The sequence below is a fragment of the Denticeps clupeoides genome, chromosome 2, assembly GCF_900700375.1.
Source record: "Denticeps clupeoides chromosome 2, fDenClu1.1, whole genome shotgun sequence".
NCBI lineage: Eukaryota > Metazoa > Chordata > Actinopteri > Clupeiformes > Denticipitidae > Denticeps > Denticeps clupeoides.
The window spans coordinates 17974304-17998238 of NC_041708.1; the positions used below are offsets into that span (position 1 = coordinate 17974304).

The 23935-nt window shown below is 42.4% G+C and overlaps 2 protein-coding genes across 9 annotated transcripts in view; both read right to left on the reverse strand.

The window, feature by feature from the left end:
• Positions 1-2509: 2509 nt before the first annotated feature.
• Positions 2510-8984, reverse strand: tmprss5 (transmembrane serine protease 5). Of its 7 annotated transcripts, none has more exons than XM_028970612.1 (13): positions 8859-8984; positions 8550-8694; positions 8163-8273; positions 7816-7929; positions 7422-7557; positions 6504-6617; positions 6389-6420; positions 6133-6295; positions 5680-5864; positions 4383-4481; positions 3551-3693; positions 2822-2974; positions 2510-2651 (listed from the first exon to the last, which is right to left on the reverse strand). In XM_028970612.1, exons 1-13 carry the CDS (start codon positions 8859-8861, stop codon positions 2643-2645), a joined length of 1407 nt encoding a protein of 468 aa, XP_028826445.1. In that variant the 5' UTR covers positions 8862-8984; the 3' UTR covers positions 2510-2642. The 7 variants fall into 7 exon arrangements, 4 of the variants coding, with proteins under 4 accessions (XP_028826445.1, XP_028826444.1, XP_028826443.1 ...); XM_028970611.1 differs by having other exon boundaries at positions 5680-5858; positions 6389-6432; XM_028970610.1 differs by having other exon boundaries at positions 6389-6432.
• A 1723-nt stretch (positions 8985-10707) lies between these two features.
• zbtb16b (zinc finger and BTB domain containing 16b) overlaps positions 10708-23935 on the reverse strand; it is a 33383-nt gene continuing 20155 nt past the window's right edge. The window contains exons 4-6 of one of the 2 annotated variants that reach the window (XM_028967160.1): positions 18018-18188; positions 13816-13983; positions 10708-13340 (exon numbers count right to left, since the gene is read on the reverse strand). In XM_028967160.1, coding sequence (XP_028822993.1) covers positions 13111-13340; positions 13816-13983; positions 18018-18188 — 569 coding nt within the window. In that variant the 3' untranslated portion in view covers positions 10708-13110. The remainder of the gene's footprint in view (positions 13341-13815; positions 13984-18017; positions 18189-23935) is intronic. The other variant, XM_028967159.1, reaches the window with a different exon arrangement.

Below are 23935 nucleotides of genomic sequence, written 5' to 3' on the forward strand. Positions count from 1 at the left end.
ACCTGCTCTTCCTCTCCACCACTCGCCCACAATTCAGCCCCCTTCCGGGACCACAGATCATGCTGGGAGCATGTGGATCATTTATTTGAATCAAGCCATCAAGCCAGGACCCAATGTACTCTCAGGGGCAGTACTCTGGCTGGAGCCTGCCCATGTCACCATCGGAGGAATATGTCTTCCCTAGTCTTCTTGTTCTCCGCTGCTTATTTTTGCGTCTGTGCTTCTGGATTGGGCTGCTGCATTCTGTCATTTTTGAGAACTGGAGAGGAAAGGAAGCGCAAAGGCGCTTAATGGCACATGGTGTCCACCCACCAACCATCAGTCACTCCATCCATCTAGACCATCCAGGGTTGCACAGCACTCATTAGTGAACAAGCCTGTTTGAAAATGGTCTTCATGTATTTCTAGTCCCACTGCAGCCATTTGGTTAGGGGTGGCTGAATAGAGTGCTAGCCTCTGGAGGATATACACCTCTGGAGGACCCCAGAGGTACTGTCACATGATCACACTCACATGACCAGGGGAATGCGGACGTGACGCACCTGGTAAGTAAGTGGATGGGCTCTAGCTGTCATTGCTATGTCGTTGTTGGATTCTCCATACCTTCAAATCGGCTCCTACAACTCAAGTAGGATCAATCCTTGTATTTGTCACTCTCCTCCTTGTCTTCACATTTGCCGAGATTGGAGGGTATCAAGATCAAGACACTTCCAAGACTGGAGGGTACCAAGACTGAGACCAAGACACACTAAGGTGAGACCAAGACCAAGGCTTGTCGAGACCAAGACAAAGACCAAAAACAGACTAGGGTGCTATGCATCCGATTTAGGAGTTTATCTTCATAGTTTGACGAGAAGCACACAGAGATAGTCATCAATCTTGTAATTAGTCATCTTACTTTTCATGGTGCTTTATCTCCAGATGCCTAGTGAATGTAGATCCCAGCTCTCAGTCAAGGTTGTTTGACAAAATCGGCATACAGCCAGATGTAGTCCCAGGGAGGCGGTCCTGCCCCATGCAGGGAGACGGTCCAGGACCGACCAGAGAAAATTGACCGTACCGCAGGAGGAGCTGTTGGAGCATGCCTCTGCGTGTCTCTTCTCGTGTCCTTCACTGCATCTGGCAGGGAGGTGGTCCTGGACCGCCCGGAGATCGGTTACCAAACCGCAGAGAGGTGCCTTCCGAACATGTGCAGGACCTGCCCCGGACCATCTCTGCTGGTGTTCAGGGATGCAGTACCAAACTGCCCAGAGACCGATAACCCACCTGCAGGGCTGAGCCACCAGGCGACATGCAGCCCCTGCCTTCTTTCCTCCGTTCCTGCCCGTCCTGGCTGAAACCTGGGCAACTGTGCCTGGGCCGACCTCCTCACAGGTTACCTAAGGTTGCAGCCCCATCGCTTCCCTGCACAACCCCCTTCTTCTGGTGCATGGGAAGCCAAGTGGGTCCACAACGAAATGGCAATGATCCAGGAAGGGCGCTGCACCGTCCGCCCACCAGCTCTCCATGTCCACACTCTCGTCATCATCTGTGTCCTCCGAATCAACAGGGAGGCTTCGCAGCAGGGCACAGGGGTCTTCGCCCGACATCGCGAACACAGTGGGGGTACTCAATGTTGTCATTGGCCTCCTCATTGCCCACTCACCTGTGGCACAAACGGCACAAGGGCCAAAACCGAGGAAACAACAGAGGAACCAACAGAAACAAACCGGCAGGTGTGAGGCGATTGCCAGAACTGAAAACAACTACACAGGATAGTTGACGTCCACATTAATGTAACTGTGTCTTCCCTGACTGATCAGGCTGGATTATGCTCAGATGTGATCAATCAGGGCTCCCCAATCAGGTGCCTAGAGTCCTGCTGTGATGGCCCCATCGCCTATTTACAATTGGTGTGTGGCAAATGTTGAGTGTAAAAGAGTTATCTCTTGTGGGCTCCACTCTTCTCTTCCTCCTCCACCAGGAGCTGGGGGCTATTTCTCTCCCTGTTTTTCCACTCTGAAGCCTGCTTCCTGGCTTTTCTCTCTCTTCCTCTATCCCTTTCTCCTTTCTTTTATTTTGGGTTTTTCTGTAACATTGGTACAATTTTGACGTACAATATTTACATGTAACTGCAACAGTAATCAACCGGTGTTAATAAATTAGAAACTGTTCATTCTTGTAGCCTCTATTGTGCCATGCCTCTTTATGTCCAGGTAAGATCAGATGAGTATTTTAAATACAGTGTGTGCCTTTTTGTGCCATGCTAGAAAATAAAAAGCATTTCTGCACTCATAATTTAGTTGGACAGCACATGACATCACCCCATTCAAAGTGTGGAATAATAAAAAAAGTTTGAGAACCACTGCTTTATAGTTCTTTTAGCCCTTTTCTTGAGGGCACGGATGACGGATTTTGCATCACAATGAAATAATAACGGTCGTAAGTGATCATTTTCTTTAATAGCACAAGAAATACTTTCAAACATATGGTTTTCTAAAATTTACCTTAAAATATAAAGTATACAACTGTGACAAACATCTATATTCAGTATATTGATTGCCAGATTTTTAAAAACAGTACACAATAAATTTTTATTAAAAAAAAGCACAACAGATTTCACTTATTTATTTCCAAGAAACCCAGATACTCCTCTGTCTGTCTCAGTGGCTCTGTGAAAAGGTGGGATGAAAAAAATTTAAGGATTACTTTGCTAAAAATGTCATGCTAAATTACACATCACATTAAATTATAACAATTAAAGTGATAATTAATTGCATTGGCATTATATGAAGAAACAAATTTCACATGTATTTTTGTTCAAACAAAATGCCATATGTACCTCAATTATGTCATAAATCCACCCCAAGAATTCTGACACTTTTGTGTAGACTCCTGGGTGGTTGGGTTCTGCACACCCTGTTCCCCAGCTCACAACTCCAACCAGCCTCCAAATATTTTCATCCTGGCAAACCAGAGGGCCACCACTGTCACCCTGCAGCATTCAAAATTCAAGGAGGTAGTATTAAGTGTATGAATAGCAGGATGAGTCCCAGCTCTTTCATCATCATCATAATCAACACCATCATGAGTTGATTAAAATCTGGATCCCACTGGACAAGGACATTAAATAAGATTATTAAAATAGTACCACAAACATTCACTTCCATCAATATATCAGCTCATGACACTGAATCCTTACCTTTATTTGTAAATGCCATTGTCTTGTGTTTATTTAGCTTGTTCAGAATGCTGTAGCTAGAATCCTGACAAAATCTAAAAAAAATTTAACCATGTAATTCCCATACATGTTACTCAGCCTCTTTCCACTGGTTACCACTATATGTTCTATAAGGTTCTTGTTTTAAAGGATAAGGCTTACCCCATGTACCCTGACATGCAGTCTTGACTGTCTTAATGCCGATTCGCTGTTGCTCTGTGATGGTCTGTTTGGGCATAGGCTTAGGGTTTAGATGTAGGGGTCAGGGGTTAGGTGTTAGGACTAGTTTTGGCAGGTAAGCGTTGCCTAGTCTAACCAGGGCTGAGGCTGATGAGACCTTGGGGTGCTGACCTGACAGGCATCAACTTTTCCCTCAGTGTACCCAGCGCACAGCATCCTGGGAGTAATCTCGCCGTTGTACATGCAGGAGCTGTTGCATTTCTTTGTGCTGATCAGGGGAACAGGAGCTTCCTTCAGTGTGTCTGGAATATGAACTGTCACAAGACAGACAACACAAACAACTGAAAATGTATTCATTTACTTAAAATAACAATCACTGAGTTTTGAATATCACATATTTAATGAGAGGACCCATCAATGACTCAATGGTAACTTTCACCACCCATTCTCACTTTGTGCAGAACCAACGCAGGTACCAACGTAATTGTTGTGACAAGCTGCATCACATTACTGACTGGTACAACAACTGCACAGTGACTGAATGCAAGTGTCTGCAGTGCAGAGTGAGGATAGCAGGTCAAAAATCATCAGGGTGCATCGCTCCTTGGTGCAAGGAACCTTCCACAACTGCAGTATTTTGCAGGTCCCCTCTCACCCCTCCCTTTACAGAAAAAATAGGATATACTTCAGAGTTAATGAGGCTCTTCCACACCATGCTGCCCTCTTCCATCCTACCTGACCATCCTGAACCCTGACCCACGCAGGGATGACTGTTTAACACAGAAACAATATACAAACTTGTTTTCTTGTATTGTACTGTTGTCCATGTCCCGTCAGATGTGCACTATGTCCACAGATTCTCATAAATGTTTCTCTCTGCTTAGTTGCATATAGCTGAGGTAACATTTAAATTTGACTTTCAAATGCGTTATCTGAGGACAAGGCAGGAGTACTTTTAGTGAAGAAAGGTGCCCATTTCATGCTCTTTGAATAAGGAAAATACCGTCATCTGGCTTAGTGTATCCCCAGCCTGAGATCCAGCACTGCATTCCTACAGGCAGGTCCTGGTTATACTGGGGCAAACACACAGGCCTTATGGTTTCTGGAAGTTAAGATGAAAGTAAGCACACACTTACCATTTCAAATATATAATCATCTGCTAGTTGTCGGTCATTTAACACCACATGAGATAATTTCAAGAAGTTAAATCAAGTCTCAATGATGCAGGGAGGAGAAAAACATCTCAATAAGTGACAGACTAATGTATCATGTGAAGGAAAAGGGTTCAGTGGGCAACAGTTAGAGAGGTTTTAGAAAATTATGAACATATCAACATTTACATCTCATGAAGCACTAAACACTGATTCAACACCATCCTTTTCAACATCAATGAATTAAGACTATTATAATTTAAGGCTGCTAATTGATTGAAAAAATATTTATGATTAATTTGTCCCAATTAATCATGATTAATGCTTACAACTAAAGCTTGCTAAAATGCATTTGAGGAAGAGATCTGTTCATTTCTTTAAATTAAAACATCCTGCAGACAGAGTAACTTAATTGGAAATAACATTTAGTGCAAATCACTTTGGTTTCCTCTATGAATTTAGTTGGGCAACCTTTTGATTTCCACAAACTTCCACTCTCTACACACCTGAAAATATATGCATCCAGACTGGCACATCTCTAATGCAATCATGTTGCTCTGATGTTTTGAGTGCCGGGTGTTGGCATTATAAAATAATTTAAATGCTCATGCATCATGCAAGTATTCATCATCTGAATCGGTCAGGGATTTCTTTGTCTTGTCTTCATTGGTTTATATAAAGTAATTGCAGCAATTAAATCAACAATTTTGACACCCCAACTAAAATTAAACATGATTATAATAATAAATCAAAATTCAAATCTCCAGGTTTGTGCTTGTCAACACTCTCACTTGTGTTAACAAGAGGACCACTCAAAGGATCTCAGCAGGTCCTTTTGTGGCAGGGTTTAAATGAAGTGGAAATCTTTTTTGGGGGGGATTAAGTTCAGTTTTATGGAAAAGATGGACAATTCATCTGTACACTCTTTATAACATTCTGGAGTATATGCAAATTGGTGTAATAAAACTGAAAACCAGCATTTGTGTCATTCTGAAAACTTTTGGCCACATAATTTCAGCCATCCCCTGCAATTGTGTGAGGCAGGGTTAGAGTAGCTTTCATTGAGGAAGTTACTTCCTTTTGTTTTTCCTTTTGAAATGATACTTCTCATTAAATACACATTATACACAATACAATATACATACTCACCTGAAAAGTTGAGAGGAGTCTTCAGCTTCATCAGTGCAATGTCACTATCGTGAGTCCTGTGGTTGTAGTTTTTGTTATAGATGATTTTCTCCACTGCATGACCTGTATGAGGAGCCATTTTGACCGCATTGCGAGTCACAATGCCAGCATACACCACCCAGCTGGATACCTGAGGTAGTCTGTAACTTATATTAAATTAAAATTGAAAAAAAAAAAAAAGTCTCAGAGTCCGCCAAGCCAATTCAATTATAAACCCTTAGCTCTATTTTTAGGCATGTAATATGAAAAAAAAAAACTGTCTTCTTAGTATTAATGAGAGGTTCACTGCACATGTGGCAGTAAAACCAGGAATATCCTCAAAATGTAGTTTTACCTACAGCTGATAGATTGATAGATTGAGTACATGGGCCAGAAAAGGTCTACGATGAGTGAATGATGGACGAATGGTCTTACTTGTGCACACAGTGAGCTGCTGTGGCGATCCACTGGCTGGTGATGATGGAGCCTCCACAGGTGTGGCGGGTGTTATAGTAGAGCCCCACCTGCCAGGGCCACCTGCCCAAAGTGGCCTCAGCACCTCCAACAATCCGGGGCAATTTGGCTCGTGTCCCGCATTCTGATTAGGGAGGGAAGCAGACATACACGCACCTAGCCTGCGAAGAAACCAGAAGCCTTCTGACTACAAATACGTTTCTATGTGCTGACTTACCGAAACACTTCAAAGCGATGACCTTTCCTGTGCTGCAGGTCCCCCTTAACAACACAATTAAATCAGCCAGTGTTGTTTTAGGCTCATTTCTGTCACTAGCAGTAACTGTGTTTACCTGAACTGCCACACGTTCTCCAGACTGGTCTTGTGCTCCGAGGCAATCTGAACAAATCCATCCGTGTTCCTCAACCCAATGTCGGTTAAATTGACCCCTTTGTGTTTGGTCAGTCTGAAACAAACAACTGCTGGTAAATAATAACCACACACAGAGATATAATATGATATATACACTTGCTGTCGTCCTGCCACATTTATCCATTTTGATTAGTTAACATTTGTTCAGCTTGATTTACTTAATGTTCAATTCAATTTTAATATTTTTCTGCACCCACTTCTACCTTCCTCCTCTCAAATTAATTTTTTCTTGACCTCCCATTTTATTCAAAGGTGTTCCCTCCATCTTTCTAGACATTCAATTCTCTCAATGTTGCCAAACTCCAAATTGATACATATATATCAGACATTAATTAGGTTCGAGATCTTTTACCAGACACCCTTATCCAGAAGGACTTACAATCAGTAGTTACAGGGACAGACATTCAGGCTGAAGTGTCTTACTCAGGGACACAATTGGGTAAAATGGAGTTTGAACCTGTGACTTTTTCTCCATTCATTGCCAATTCAGTGCCAATTCATTGCCTGAAAATATTTGTCCTTGGTCTTTGTATCCATCCTCACTATGTTGTCTGCTCCGGGTGTGATTCCCAATCTCTGGCCTGCGCCATATTCAGTCTTCTTCTCCTATCATTGCATGATTTATTTTTTACTTCATCTTTACCCATGACGGTCTGACTATGACCATGACAACCAGTCTTGTTCTTCTGATCACATTTATTTACATTTACATTTAGAACCTTTATTAGACGCGCTTATCCAGAGCGACTTACAATCAGTAGTTACAGGGACAGTCCCCCATGGAGCAACTTAGGGTTAAGCACCAGAATCACAAAACAAAAGAAGTGAAAAGTCAGACCTCAGTAAACCTAGTTGTCTGCAGATGAGTGTTCCCAGGGAGGGGCTCCAGCGCTCATAACAGACTGGCAACCAGGCCTGCTGCTTCTCCAACTGGATCTCCAGAATTGAGTTCTCTCCACTGATCCTGTAAAATACTGCACCCAATTCATTTAACCTCCTCCATTAATCAAGTGATGACAAGTCAGACAGGAGGTTTGAAGGTGTAAAACGTGCAAAGCATTTACATTATAGCAGCTTATATTAGTTCTGATTCTAACATGGTGGACAGGTAACAGCATGTGCACCCTCCATGCAGCTACACATCCTTGTACATCAAAACACATCCATTTCATGAATCGTCAGTATCCAGCTTAATAAAGTAACCATGACACCATGTTGGTTAGTGCACTAACCTTTCCGAGTGTTGTCCACAGTAACGTCCTCAGTAACATTGCAGAAGCTTGTTTCTTTGGTGTCTCCTAGTCCAGAAGGACTCTCAGATAGTGCAGGCCTCACCAACAGTGTCGCTGTCACAAGAGTCAACACAAGAGTTAACTACTGATTGTTAGTCGCTCTTCTAAATGCCATAAATGTTGAGTTGTGCAGTTGTCGGATCATATTTAAGTTGCATTTCATTTGTTTCTATTCTTGTTAGACTGAATCACACCAAGCTGGTGCCTCTGCATTTTATTCATTAAAAATATCAAAATATGTAAAAAATATATATAAATACTAATTTGTAAACTGCTGACTTACTTACCTATGTACCACACACCAACGGCTATGCCACCAAGCAGACCAAGGATGCAGAGAGAACTCAAAACTCTCAGTGGTCTGTGGAAGGTGGCTTTACTGGACACTAAATTAAGCACTGAAAAACACACACACACACACTCTCTCTCGGATTAAAGTGCAAAAACGTTCGATCTTGCACAAGCAATGTGAAATAGTACGCCACCCGGCATCTGTAATTGGCTGAATGAAGCTGATTAACAGCAGTTTAGCGAGACGTATACAGTCTTACAAGCTTCTCACATTTAATTCCATGGTGGCATTTCTACATTTCCACCGTAGCTCATGAATACACTTTAGTTCCATTATGCTAATACGGATGTGGAATGTGCAGGCAGGGATCAGGGAGCCTTGCCGTGTGTCGGAGTCCGCTCTCGCCTTGTCCAGGTGTGGGCGCCTTGGATGGCCCTTGATTCCCTAGCTCCCAGGTTTTTGGTGGGGAGAGTACTTCCAACTGCCCCTGGATTCTCAATCACATTGAGCACATCTGCATCCAGATTCTGCTCCACACGCCCGACAACCATTCGTCAAACACAACACAAACAAAGCAGCGTTCAGCACTGACCACGGGCTGCGCTATGCAGAACAGTACCTGGCCGGGACTCGGTGTTCCGCATCTCGCTTGGACCCTGGCTATTGTAAGCAATGTATGGTGGGCACTCACCATGTTGTCAAACGCGGCTCTGGCCACCTCACTGGTCACCTGCAGGGCTCCATTTGTGTGCAGATGCTCCGTGCTCCTGCTGTCCAGCGTGTTTTAGTAGAATGCAACTCTGGATTTTCATTTCACAAAGAGACAATGAGGTCAGCAGGGGTGTAAAGAATGAATCCGTTGTTCAGCCAGCCGGGGGTTGGGGGGCCTGCACAGGCCGGCTCAACTGGTTCTTTGTGGGGGCAAACATCTCCAAAGATATCACCCAACTCGTCCCTGATAGCATTGGGGTTGCTTAGTAACAACCTCACCTGTGCCAACAGACCGTCTGTCCAGCAGTAGAACTTATTACCTGACAGGTCCCAAAGGTCATAATGAGGAATTGTTGAAAAGCCTTACATCATGACAGTCACGATCATTTCAGCACTCCCAGAACAGGACTGACATTGTCCCACTCATAGGCTGAACCTCCGGGAATCTGACCACTTCCCTGGAGGTGAGACCTTTAGTCTGACAGTCGGTGTCTGTGTGGCCCCCCTGCTGCTCAGTGGGTTCACAGGTAATGTAAAATGCCAGGTATAAAAGCACACATTTACCACACATTTAATGGTCATTTCTGTGCGATCAGAGGTGCTCTGGAGAAAGGAATTCTTCTGTGCAAAGGAGGTTTGATGCTGAGCCACAAAATATTACATTTGATGCAGGATTAGGGATGACAGGTGGTGCATCCCACCACATTCACAACACTATCACATGGATTACATCTGCAAGTCTCAAACCCCTGCATTCATTTCGCTGTAACAGTGAAGAGCATTGGACAATGGTAACATTTTCTCTAGGTTTTACCATAAGGTTGTCTTTGTAGACTTACCTTGGCTGCAAAATGTACCACACAATTGTCTCCTGATTTTAGATGCATCAACTCTGATACGCCACGTCCATTGTATGATTTGCCAGTAGGTGGAGCCAGCAGTCCACATACAGAGGATCCTATTTCAGAGGATCCGGGTTTTTAACCCTCCTATTATGTTGAAGATAGACTTAAATAACACAACTTCTCACAACATGAAATATGTCATGTGTAATACAGGTCATGTGGAACTAAACTATGCCTAAAATAGGCTTCTATAGTTTTTACAGATGTAACTTTTTAGTTTCAAAATTCAACATTTGTTGCAATTTACACAAGCAGTAGCGTTGAGGCACATTTTTCATGCGCCTTCCTCTGGATTTTCCACAATCAAGCAAAATCAAGCAATTTCAGGCATAAAATGAGGAAACAACAAACTAATATACGATTTTCAAACGATTTAAGAGTCACAGACAGATTTCCTCAAATCATAATGAAATCGTGAGAGTTTTGCGGGCAACGCTCTCCAATGGCTGACCTCTGCATAACAGGAAGTGCTTAACTGTTAATATAAAACAAGAAACCGGAGAAAGGTAAAGGAGGGAAATTCAGTGAGGCCTTGAAGGATGCAGTATTGGAGAGTGGAGAGGAGTGGCTGGTGGAGTTGTGGGCATGCCTTTATGATGTGACTTCACTATGATCGACAGGAGAAAGAGAAGTGATGATGATGAAGATGATGATGATGAGAACCCTTTGTAATGGGTTGAAACCTGTCCATAATCAGGGCCATGCCCACATTTTGCGGCGTCTTCTTTTCTTGTTGACTGTGCACACACAAGGGCAGATGTAGCCAAAAACTGTCATTAAAAACATTGTGGGAAAAAGTATGAACTGGCCACACTGACCCGCGACATAAATTAAATTACATGAGAAATCCTGACATTAATTGTCATTTATTGAATGTGCCAAGAAAACATAATTGAATTTAAAGTCTTTTATTTTTTAACAGGCTTTACATTTACAGCATAACATTGTCATTTAAAAGGACTCAAACCAAAATACAAAAAAAGAAAGTTCACTATAAAATAATCTACTATTAGTATGGTGTAAAAATACTCTTCTCAACATTAAAGGCACAGACTTCACATCCAGACAAAACCATGGCAAAGAAAGCCTACAGCTAACGTTTCTTTATTTAAACCACATTGTAGAGAACACTGACAAGCACACACATGAAGAATGAACAGGAATAATAGAGCTAATCAGTGCTTGGCCGAAAAGGTCACAGGTCAGCCCTGCAAAGCTCATGTCCACAGCTGGAAAAAGAAGCATTGTTAACTGGGCACCGTCTCAATTTTCAGATTACACAAATATCTGGTGCTGAGGTAGACCTTGTCAAAAAAAATAAATCAACATACAAACCCATTAAAAAAGTAAATTGTAACAAGAACAGAATGACATTTTCATTGGTCCACTTAGTTCTCTGCAGTGTTTCTAAGGTGAATGTGTTGCCATGGCACACTGATCATACAGCACACATTACCAATACATATGGCCTTATTGCTAACTAAAAAGAGATCTTTCTATGTTGTTGTGTTTGTGTAGGAATTCATTCTTTTTTATACACTTTTATTCCTTAAGACAAAAATGCAGCTAAGCCAAACCCACTTTGCTTTATACTTGATAAAGGCAAGTGGGAATGTAATGATACATGCAACATTGTGGGAAGAACAATATCAGCAATTTTATTTAATACAACGCAGATGGAGAAACAACTATAACACAAGGCAAATCGCTTTCAGGATAGAGCATTTTTAACACAATGACATGATCAGCGTCACACACATAAACACAACCCTTTTAAAAAAATGACATAATTTGCTGATGCCTGCAGTATTACGTCACAGTGTCATTGGCATGGGCTTATTCAGATTTCCTGTGCTGGACTTGACCAACAAATCACAAACACGCATGTGGACATCACAAACAAACACCGCTTCACCAGTCCAACAACCACAAAACATTAAATCACCATGTTCTGCTACAAAAATACCATCAAAGTCAAAGTGCCTCATTTGGCTCCCACGTAGGATTTAAAATGTAATTTCTGACTATAAAGAAAGCAACTTTTTTTCTTTCTTTTTTCATTACTCTCGTGTTTTCTGTATGATAACAAATACCATATATAGTACAAAAAAAAACTATTTCACATTTTCAAGTGTCTTGTGTACATTCTCATTTACTACAAACTGATTTTTTTCAATTTTCAGAAAAACTGAGCTTCTTGTGGACTTTTGAAATCTAACTGTAGCAGTGTGTATTATGTGGGGATGAAATACCAGCTCAGTCTGTAACACAACTCAGAAACACTTTTGTGCAAAAGGAGAAAAATATAGAGGTAGCACATACATCAGAAAAAAATGGCAGCAGAGATGCCTCTTACTGCCTCAGCCACAAACAAAGCAAACTAATAAAGTGTGAGGTCACAGAAATTAGGTAATTCAAGTATGAGATCAAGAAAATCAAACATTTTGCTAAGGCTCAAACAAAAAGAAGTTTAAAAAAAAGAGCTTTTCTGCTCAGTGCGCTGACAGCGTCAATCACTGTCAATCTCTTCACACCGTAAAACAGCACTTTTCAATTCAAGCATCTATACCTGCTACATGGTCAATATGCTACTTTCAAACGGCATAAAACCATTTACAACAGTGGAAGTACCACACCAAAAATCAACAATAGTGGAAATTAGAGCCCCGCCCATTGCGCTGGATTACGCCATCCTGACTCTAATGGACTTTCCCTGTCACTTCATATTTCATTTGTTCACAGAACTCAATCCATTCATGATGCATGTAATCTGGCTGCCTTTGTAACCCCACCAACGAGTGTCAGTGTATAAGCATGTGGCCTGGCAGAAATTATCCATAAAGCTGTGGTCCAGATTCGCTGGCCGATCATTTGAAGGCACGGTCTTTAACGACAGCTCACCCACGCAGGGCCAAATTCAGTCTGGTCTTTTTATAGCAGTGTGCCGTGAATACACTTGACTGATCAATGACGATATTAGCAGCAATACTGCAGGTTTACCAAAACAGCCCAGAACTGCTGCACACACTTACTTTTGCAAAAATAAGGAATTTGTAGACAATGTGGTACTAATTCAGCCCTGATCACTACAACAAGACAAGGTCGGTGGTAGAGCAATCAATGCATCCAAAATGCAGCCATAACCGCACACTTGACAGGGTCAGAAAACCAAATAGTACTGTTCCACAGACACTGCACAAAAAAGTCAATTCCAGTCCTGTTCATTATCACAGTTCCACAACTATGCAAAAACGGTCTACAAATACACACAGCCAAATAAACACACACATCTTTACATCGTTCTGTGAAATGGCGCGTGATGCTATCTCACACATAGCAGAGGTACAGGTACGTCTTCTCGATCCTCCAGTCTGAGGGGACGTCCTCGGGACGGTGGCCCTTCATGTGCTTCTGCATGGCTGACAGGCTGGGGCAGTACTCCTGGCAGATGGTGCACTGGTAGGGTGAGGCACCATTGTGGGTGCGCAAATGTTTGATCATGGCTGAGTAGTCTCGGGAGCGCTGGTGACACAGCTTGCATTCAAATGGCTTCTCACCTATAGGGGCACAAGGTGAAGGGTTAAGGAGAGAGGTAACACTCATCTAGTCTTTCTTCATTTTTAGTTTGTTCCCTGTTCTTCAAAACTGATTGAAAAGATTTATTGCATGAGAGGGTGAGATCGATGCTGAAATTGTGGGTGTAACATTCTGGTGCCCCTGACCCACCAGGTGGCACCATATTGTTTTGTCACTTCCCATGTGACAAATCAATATGGCGCATTCCCATGTGTTTCTCGTTATTGTTATGATTTATAAGATCCCCTGATACTACTAATGTACATTCCCAAGTGTTACGCTTAGAGTAAATTTCTGTTCTGGCCTATGTCATGCACCTTGGTGAGAATGTACAAATGAGATGAGATTTCATTAAAATAGGTTAGCATTCATTGTGAAATAATGAGTACGTTGTGTACATTTTTGGCCTCATAGTTAATTGTGCAGGTCTGTAATGTTCTCGGTTTCTGTACTGACCTGTGTGAACACGGTAGTGAGTCTCCAGCTGGTGTTTTAGGCTGAACTTCTTGCCACAGCCATTACACTCATATGGCTTCTCCCCAGTATGGATGCGCTTGTGGCCCTTGAGTGTACTTTCATCACGGAAGCAGCTCCCACAGAACTCACACTCAAATGGGTGGTCACCTGAGACAACACATGCGATTCAGTTTATCAGAGGTGCCTTGTCCACTTAGGGACTGGTTTAAATGTTCTGACAAAAATACATTTGGGCACCTCAGTAGTGCTGACTGATAAATGGTCACTAGTTGCCTGGTCTGTCAAATTGGTTTTTAAAACTCATAATAATGCAGAATCTGTAGAAATAGTTCTTGCACTTTACATATGGTACATGGCATCAGTTTCTTCCATGGGGAGATGTTGTGTGTCACACCCATGTCTGGTGAGTGCTCCAGCCAGTCAAATGGAGTGCCTGACCACAGGTGCTCTTGTCCTATGGACCATTGCACCTCCTGCTTCTCCTTCACACTGCAAACATTACACTTCAGGTTTTCTCACTAGCTATTGACCAAAAATTCATGAGGTTTCACACATGACCTCATTATTTTTGGTCACAAATCACCCATTCACTAACCACAACCACAAGCTACATTGGTAGATTCTCACTGAAGGCATCAAAACGATGAATGAACACATGTGGAGATCTGGTCTTCACATTTACCGAACCTGGAAGCAAATCAAGATGGTTTGGGGTGAGCTGGACCGCAGAGTGAAGGCAAAGGGGCCAACAAGTGCTAAACACCTCTGGGAACTCCATCAAAACCATTTCAGGTGACGACCTCTTGAAGCTCATCGAGAGAATGCCAAGAGTGTGCAAAGCAGTAATCAGAGGAAAGGGGGGCTATTTTGAAGAAACTAGTTTTCAGTAATTTCACCTTTTTTATTAAGTACATAACTCCACATGTGTTCATTCATAGTTTTGATGCCTTCAGTGAGAACCTAACAACGTAAATGGTCATGAAAATAAAGAAAACACATTGAATGAGAAGGTGTGTCCAAACTTTTGGCCTGTACTGTACATCAACAGTACTTACACACAAACACATACTTACACTGGCTATGGAGTGCAACTTAATTCTATGGATCTTTAATGCTGCGATGAGAGCCCAGTGTCACATAGACTAGCCTGAGTGCAATCATTGGGTTCTATTTTGGGCTAAAGAAACAAGCAGTGCAGGGTGCTAATGCATGTTACTAACGCATGTTTGTACATGATAACCTATTTTGTGTAATGGAATACCCTACGTGCTTCGCAGTTTCCTAATTATTCTTAATAATAAATGTGGAATATGGGAGGGAAGAGGGAAATTCATGTAAATAAGCTCGCAATGGGGGAGTGGACAATGAAGTTGGTGCAAGGGACAATACGATAATTTCAGTCCAGTTATGTGTAAGACTTTTGAAAACAACATATATTCCATATGTTACAAAATTGTGCCAGATCCCACATTTCACTATGGCACAAATAAAGAGTATTTCTTAGTGAAGCTATTCACATAACATAAATAATAGAAATAAATGAAATGTGCTTCTATTGCCATTGATAAGTGGAACATGAGCCGTAAAGTTACATAAATAATAATAACAAAAAAGAAGACCAGGACCCCAACACATCAGCATGTGTGTGGCGCACCATAGAGTTTGCGCTTCTGTTGTCAGAATAAACGCAGCATCCAGTGACAGTGCCGTGCAAAAAGTAGGTGTGTGTCCACCCTGTGGTGGACCTGTTTCTGTTCCCACCCCTTAGCCAGTGTCCTGGGACCCTGAGTACTAAGCAGTTAAGGTAAGTGAGTGAGTGAGAGATACGCAAGCAATGATGAATTGGTAGTAGTGAAACAGTCATTTATAGTGTACTTTTGTTGGGCAGAGGCATTGAGATATGAGCAATAACTTGCAGAATGGGGTGAATCTCATGCAGGGAACACATTCTGTACACTGGCTCTGGTTGTTCTACAAACTCCTGGGGTATACTTCAGTTTTCATGTAGTATACAACATTTTTAAGTTTGTGCTCGGACATACACCGTTTGTTACTGATGCTCTCTCTTTGTTCACATTTGCAAGTGATGCAAACCTGCACAGCTGCCAACTCTGCTCTGACTTACACAAATATGATCTCTGTGCTATCTGACACAGCTATGATCACAGCTGCAGTCTCTCTATCACAGATCTGTAAGCCTCAGCTGCCTGCAGTTGCCTGCTAATGGCCTTGAGAACAGAGAGAGGACAGGAGCAGCATATTAATGAGAGAGACCCCATCTGCACATCCTGCTCGGCTGCACAGTAAGAGTCTGCTCTGATAGAGACAAGTAGTCCTGATGCACAGGTAGCCCAAACCCTGCACCGAGCCTAAACGCAGCTGCTGAGGAGCACCACATCAGGGAATCGCCATGAATCACAACAATGGATTAAGCCAGTGAGGCTGCTGCAGAGGTGCCGACTAATGGAGCACAAGCTGCCTTAGCCAGATGGATGGTGTATAAACACTTCAACACATTCAGGCACATAATTAGGCTGTGAAAAACACCTATATATTTGAAACAAGTCCAGTTGCCATTGGAATAACCTTTTTTGAGATAACCATGACCTGGATACCTTCACAGATATTTAACACCCATATATTTGCCATTGCTTGCAAAGTATACGCATATAGTATTCATGTAGGATAATATTTGGGTACATCTATTGAAACACATCCATATCAGCCATCTTCCTATCTTTGAGTAGATACCCCTGTGCATGGACACTGGAGGTGTCCTCTGGTACTTTATATCATTATGTTTGCAGCAGATACTTCAAAAGGTTGAAAACAAAATAGATAGAGGCTTCTATGTGTAGCAGATGTGTTTACTTAGAGATATGCTGTCTAATCCATTAGCAGCAACCTGCTCAATCTCATAACACTGTGCACTACTGAGTAGCATGAGGTCTGTCCTCAGACACACCTAAAAGAAGAAGTTCCACCAAGAGTCCCTATTCCAACCTTCAGTCACTCATAATAACTATTTGTATAATTTTATACATTTGTGGGTTAATTAAAAAAAAATCATAAAGATGTGTACCATGGCTGTGACCTGTATGAGGACAATGTGGCATCTGGCATTCTCTGTTAAAATTTGATTGTTCACTTGCGGCCTAATTTACTCACCTGACAATCAATTTTATTCACTTGAATTATGTCTGAGCATTGCAAAACATTGCATATTATATTAAACTGATGTATATAATCCAGAATATTAATTTCACTGTACGAAATGTTAAGTAACACCATAAACACTAGAGATGCTGTCTGGAATAAACACATACTGTGACCTTTCTATTTCCTGCAGGACATCTGGGAGAAAATACATTTTCAGCTCTGGCACTCAGGTAGACAGCAGTGCAGCCGGACTGCAGCATGATGAGAAGGACGGGAAACATCCACAGAGGCCAGGTTCGTAATGTAAGAGTGCTGCTTGGAACATCCTAACCACCTCACATCAAAAATGCATTGCTGCTGTCTGGACTTCCAGCAGCACTCCCAATCTGACATACTTTCAGGACGCACGCTCAGAAGGAAATGGGTTTTGGTGTGCAGATAGAGAGGCATTCTTTTTTCCATTTGAATCCCATATGCCTGCCTGCCTCTTTTACACGAACAAACATACGGGTTTGATATCTGTGATACAGAGCGCTAAGCTGCTGCCAAGCAGCCATGGAGAATAACGGCGTCACCGCTGCAGACATAGGTAGCTTCAGGTAATAAACAAATTGTGTTTTTTACCTGCGCCAGATGCGTAGGTGTGAGTGTGAGTGAAAGAATGAGTCTGCCTCAGATTTTCTGTGTGTGTGTGTGTGTGTGTGTGTGTGTGTGTGAGAAATGCTGTAAAAGTATGACTTCTTAGCTGGTGAATAGATTTCATGTAAAAAGAGAAAAAAGACATTCTTCGAGGTTAGGCTTCCACATATGAATACGCGTGATTCAGATGTATTAGTCTGGACCCTCACTATGCTATATCTAATGTGTGTATGTGTGTGTGAGAGAAAGAGTGTACTTGGTTCCTAATTCGAAGTTCAGGGATTGGGTTAGCTTTAGGATTAGAAAAGTCTGTTAAAAATAATAATGAACACATTTTAATGAATGGGAAAATGAATGTGTGTGGTCTGTGAGAGGATGTTTACCTGTGTGAGAGCGCAGATGCCGTTTTAATGCAGTGTGGCTGGGAAAGGTTCTCTCACACTCACTGCACACGTAGCTCCGCATGCCTGCATGCGCTTCCATGTGTTGCTGCAAGGCCTTCTGGGTAGCAAACCTTTTCCCACACAGCAGACAGAACACGGCCACGTCTGTACCTGCAAACACAGATGACTGAAAGTATCAGCATGAATGGGTGGATGGATGGTAGCAAGCGCACACACACACACACACACAAGCACACAACAGTAGTAGAACAGCTCAGTATCAGTTCCAACAGTCAATAATGTATTTCTCTGCAAAAGCAATCGCTGATTCAAAAATCTATGTGAAAATGGCAGTAAAGAGCGCGCTCGTTCCCAACTCCCCCCCAAATCAATCAGCTCCTTCCTGGGAGTGGGTTTTGGGTAATGCAGCCTGACAGGCTGGTAGCAGGTACAAAGGGAGAGGTAGTTTGGAGAAAAATCTTCTTTTAGCCATTACATTGACCTCTTTTTTTTCACCCAATTACTTATTGTTGCACAACATCAAACACATCTCTTAATCTAGTCACTCCAATCTGCTGTCCAATCACCTTCAAACCTGAGATTGCTCTTGATTATTGTCCATTCACCCTCATTTACTGTCCACAGCACAGGCCTACATAACCAACACACACACACACACACACACACACACACACACACTCTCTCTCTCTCCTCTGCCCAGACCTACGTAACCCATACACATGCTCCTCTGCCCATCCATGTCTTACACATAACCTGAAGTCCACTGGCAACAGCCATAGCTAGCTGCATATATACAGTAAATAGGGTGGTAGTAGTCTAGTGGGCACCACACTCACCTATTGAAACACAAAATCACTGGTTCAAACCCCACTTTGTGTCCCTGATCTATACACTTAGTGTGTCAGGGGGGACTTCTAAGTTGCTCTGGATAAGGGCGTCTGATAAATGCTGTTAATGTAATGTAATGTAATAGTGCTGGTTTGTTAAAACAAGCTTGCATTCTGTATCCATGTCTCACAGTCATGACCAACTAAAATCAAACTAACCTTCTCTGTGCTGCCCTCAGCACATTACTCCAGTTTTAATGTCCTTATTGTCAACTGTTGTCTTAATGTCAATATGTAAATCTACATTGTTAATATTAACTTTCTCACTCACTCTTATTCCATAACTTGTTAGTTCTACTCAGACTTGCTTTCTTATGTCTGCACCATGTGAATACAGCTGAGTGCATCACTTGAAAACTCCAAGTGGAGGCCGTGTTTAATGGCTCTGAGAGAAATGCAGGCCGCGTGGCCGGAGCATCTGACAGGCAGATGTCTTCAGGAATTATTTACTTCTTTTGCCTCAACCCCAGTGCCCGCCGCAGCCACAGCAGCACGTTAATGGGGCTGGAGTGGCTGGCAGGTTATTTAAGTTCTCTGAACGGGGCCGATAATGTGAACAGCCCACTGCTCTCCATCGCTCCAGTCCTAAAATATACAAAGAGATGAGTGCACTGCAGGTCCTCCGTAATGTGCTGTTCTACAGATTGAACACTGCAGTGGTAGGGTACGTTCAAAAACTTCTAGTACTCTATTTACAGTGAAGCAGGATAACACACATGGACTTTTATTTCAAGAAATCTGACATTTTATTCATAATTCAGTAATCAAGTTACAACAGCAAGAATACGACACACAATGATTTTGCACAAAGGGTCAGAGATGACCACTTCTTATTCTCAACCATCAAAGGGCTTGAGGGATCATGGGTAGTGAAGCAGATGAAAAGGCAAAGAGAATGGCCGATCTGGGGAGCCGGGCAGCTTTGTTGCAGGAGGTTGAGTGTGAAAGCTTGAAAGGGTCGGAGGTCACAGGGCACAGGGAGGCAGATGTGAAACACATACACACATACCCTTTAGGGGGAGGGGACCTCTGACCCCCACTGAGCACCAGGACAATAAGGATGAAAACAGTGTGCTTGCAGAAAAAGACCCCCAACAACCACCTGATCAACTTGCTGCTAAATCTCACCCTCAAGATTACCATTAAACAGAATCTAACACTAAATCTGTAAAGCTGCCTCGTTAATTACTTACATGCTGTAACATCAAGTCTTTTCAAACCCATTATGGGATGCATATGAATCTACATTGGTAAGAGGACATATGCCCGAATATATATATACTAAAAACAAGCAACGCAACTAATTCAGTAAAATAAATTACATGTGTTTTCTACGCATTTGAGATTAATTCCACTCTGCCTTCAATCCGACCAAATCCACCGAATCAGATATGTGGAGAGCCGTCGCTGCAAGTAAGCGAGCAGATCATTAGTAAACAGGGGGCAGCGCCGCTTCATTGGCATTCAGGCAGGGTTAGTACGGCACATTTAAAATTCAGCCTGATGAGGTCTACAAAATCAAACCGTTTGTTACTGCTATTGAAGTGTCTTCAGGCAACAGGCAATTAAATTGGAATTAGTGTAGGGAATGAGATACAGGAGACTTGGGCCCACAAGGCACAGCTGTCAGGATGATTTCTGGACTTCTATCAAGTGAACAGTAACAGATCCACAAGAGTAAACAAGGCCAGCTCCTTTGGTCAGTGGCACCTAGCGCATGCATGGCAAACACACCGCGATGTCAGGGGTGGGGGTGACTGTCCAAATGCTAGACAATTTAAAACAAATTGTACCCACCAAGAAACTCGAAAGGTTAATGGCAATGGTTAAAAACTATTTTCTCTATGCTACTACAAAGTGAAAGTGATTGTTTTTGTCATTGTGCTGCACAGCAAGCACAGCACATGGTGCACACAACGAAATGTGCATTTAACCCATCACCCTTAGTGAGCAGTGGGCAGTCATGAAAGGCACCGGGGAGCAGGGGGTTGGGGATGGTGCCTTTCACAAGGGAACCTCAGTGGTGCGGATTTGGATTTAAACATGTCCGATTCCCTACCAGTCCAATTCTTGCCCACTAGGGCACCACTGCCCCCGTAATAATTCATATCAAATCTTCAAATCAGTTTTGTGATATCTGGCAACAAACAAATGCTGCCTCACACACTGCAGGGCAGAAAAGGACACTACAGCTAATAAAAGTGCATGTTCAGATGTTTCGTGCATCTGAATGTCTACAATACACTTGTAGAAATATTTCCAGTTCCAATTTTAAATGAACATTATTGTTACTGTTTATGTTCTGTATGCAAGACAAATATTCTGTGAATATACAACACATGGTAGCTGCCTAGTGGGTAACACACTCGCCTATGAACCAGAAGACCCAGGTTCAAACCCCACTTACTATTATTGTGTCCCTGAGCAAGACACTTAACCCTGAGTGTCTACAGGGGAACTGTCCCTGTCACTCTGTCGCTCTGGAGAAGGGCGTCTGGTAAATGCTGTAAATGTTTAGGTTTAGAATTTTTTAAATATGTAGTACATTTGTATGAAGGGAAGTGCCTGAGGAGGACATTCCCGCTCCTGCTCCAACATCAGAATGCATTGTGTCCACATTTACTCAAGCAACCATTTGGACAATGACAATGCAGCATGGCTCAGAAGTGCAGAGGAACCCCAATTAACCCTCCTCGTTGGCTAATTTTTGAAACTCTCTCCTTTCTTCCAGCCACTTCTGAATTTCATCTGCCTCCCAAAGAATAAAATAATCGCTCTGTTATGCCTCTAAGATAGACGGGTTACAGAAAGATGGAGTGTGTGTATGTGTGTGTGTTTGTAAGGCATGCAGAGCCATGACTAAAACAGTGATCACGACAAGCATTTCACTGTGAGACAGCACTGACTTTACGCCACTGTCAAAACAGCATCACAGATGCTGCCTTCTGTCACTGGGAGAGATGAATTGTCCCAGCATGGAAGAGAACTCATTCTGTCAGCTGTTCCACTTTTCTCCTGCAGAGGCCACTCTCATCAACACACCTCTCCTTTGGGGTGACATTTCGGGACCGGTGCCGTTGTAGTTTCAACCTGAACTCTGCTATTCTGATGTGTGTCTGATGATAAGACCAAACCATTAGGAAACACACACACACACACACACACACAGACAAAGCTCTCCACATTCCTCCAGACAAGAGCCAGACGCCGTGATGACCAATCAATACTAATGAAGGCCAGTCAATGCTGATTACCACCAACGCAGTGAAAAGCTGCACAGAAGAGAGCAGGAGTTTTACTCTCAGCTTTACTATGAACCATGGTATAGAGATTAGAAATTACCCTACTATGCCGTACTGTGAAGGGATAGAATTATACGTACATAATGATCATAATGAACCAAAGTTCATTTTGTAGTCAAAGGGTTAAAATCTAATTTCATCGCTCGGCTGCCACTCGCACTTTTATATAGATGTAGAGAGATAGATGTTGGCGTGAGGAAGATGTTGGTTATGTGTGATGACGTCAGGGTAGCAGGCAGCTGCAGACAGAATAAAGATAGACCATTTGTCTTTATGCAGCTTAGAAACCCTCATGTAGGGCTTCACTTTTTCACACACTGGGAACTTTTTTCCTTAACCCCTCTTTTGGGCAGTGCCCCATTAAAGAGGCTTTGCAGAGGGGTCAGGGCAGCAGGATAAAGGCGGTATAATTGACATGTGGCCGCGTCCCCGTCTTTCCCATGGCTGAAAGAAAAGACTGCTGACGCGAGACCCTAGTTTTCGACCTGCACTTTTACAAAAGGGATTTTATTCTTCAGTCCTGTTAGATGACCTACTGACCTGAGGGGTTCTTCAGCATACAGAACAGAATGAAAACAGTCCCCCCAAAGAGTTCAGAATTGCTGTAAAATCTTATATTGTATTAGAAGTCTCTAATTCTATATGAGATATATGGTAAAACTTTATGGCACATTAAAAAAACAAGGAAAATATGTCATGCAAATCTACAAACAAGAAGTAACATTTTTAAACAGGGCTTTATATTCATATTGGTAAACCACTGCTTTGTGATGATCTTACTCAAGCATCAGAATAAATTTGATAAAAATATAGCATTCACTAGGGCTGCACAATACAGGGGAAATTGTTACATTGTGATATGACATGTTCATGTGCAAATTATTTAATCACAATGGCTTCTAACACACATTTGCAATTGCAATTTTATTTGAAAATGTCAAGGTTCTGTGTTGTATTCACTGCGTAACAGATGCAATGTGTGAGCTGACAGTGATTCATTAAAAACTGGAAAATGCTAAACAAAGCCTTTTTTCTGGTGTTGCTATAATTAAATGCAAAAGTAAAGTCACTGCAAAGTATCCCGATTTGGCAAAATCTTAGCAAGGCTTCCCATTTACAAAATACAAAAATCCAGATGATGAATGTGTTTCAGTAGCATTATATACTGTTTGTTTTGTTCACATGCCAATCGTGAGAGGCAGGAAGGAGTGAACAGGAAGCACTAAACAAGCAGTGGGCATAAATGGTGCACATAGAGCTGGATGTGGTGCACACACACGGTCAACATGTCCAACAGTTACAATACCCATCATCCATTCAGGGATGCGGTCTCACTGAATTCAGAACACAATTGTTGGGCAATATACGCACTTAATTGGGAATAAAAATATTAATCTGTCAAGTCAGGTACTGATCAAGTCAGGGTTCAAAGGACAAACAGGGTAGCCATGCATGTACCTGATCATAGGTAATGTCAGTCATATTTAAGTAACAGTAACCTGTAAAATGTCAGTACATTAAAGAGCAAATCTGATGCATGTAATGGCAGGTAACCGCTAGCCAGCAAAATTTATATCTCTGTGTTGAGCATTGAAAGAAATGCACAATATTTTGTGGCCCTCGACACTGAATGTGTTTGCAATCAGCAGGCAACCTCTAAGTGTGGGTATTCACCCAGGTTTTAGACCATATTGCCAATCTGCACAGC

Bases quoted from the DNA above. Each gene is read 5' to 3' on its own strand.
- tmprss5 (XM_028970610.1), bottom strand. The intron at 6,433-6,503 runs GTAAACACAGTT...TGTGTTGTTAAG, and splicing joins GAGAACGTGTGGCAGTTCAG to GGGGACCTGCAGCACAGGAA. The intron at 2,975-3,550 runs GTCAGCACCCCA...TGAATGCTGCAG, and splicing joins GAAAAGTTGATGCCTGTCAG to GGTGACAGTGGTGGCCCTCT.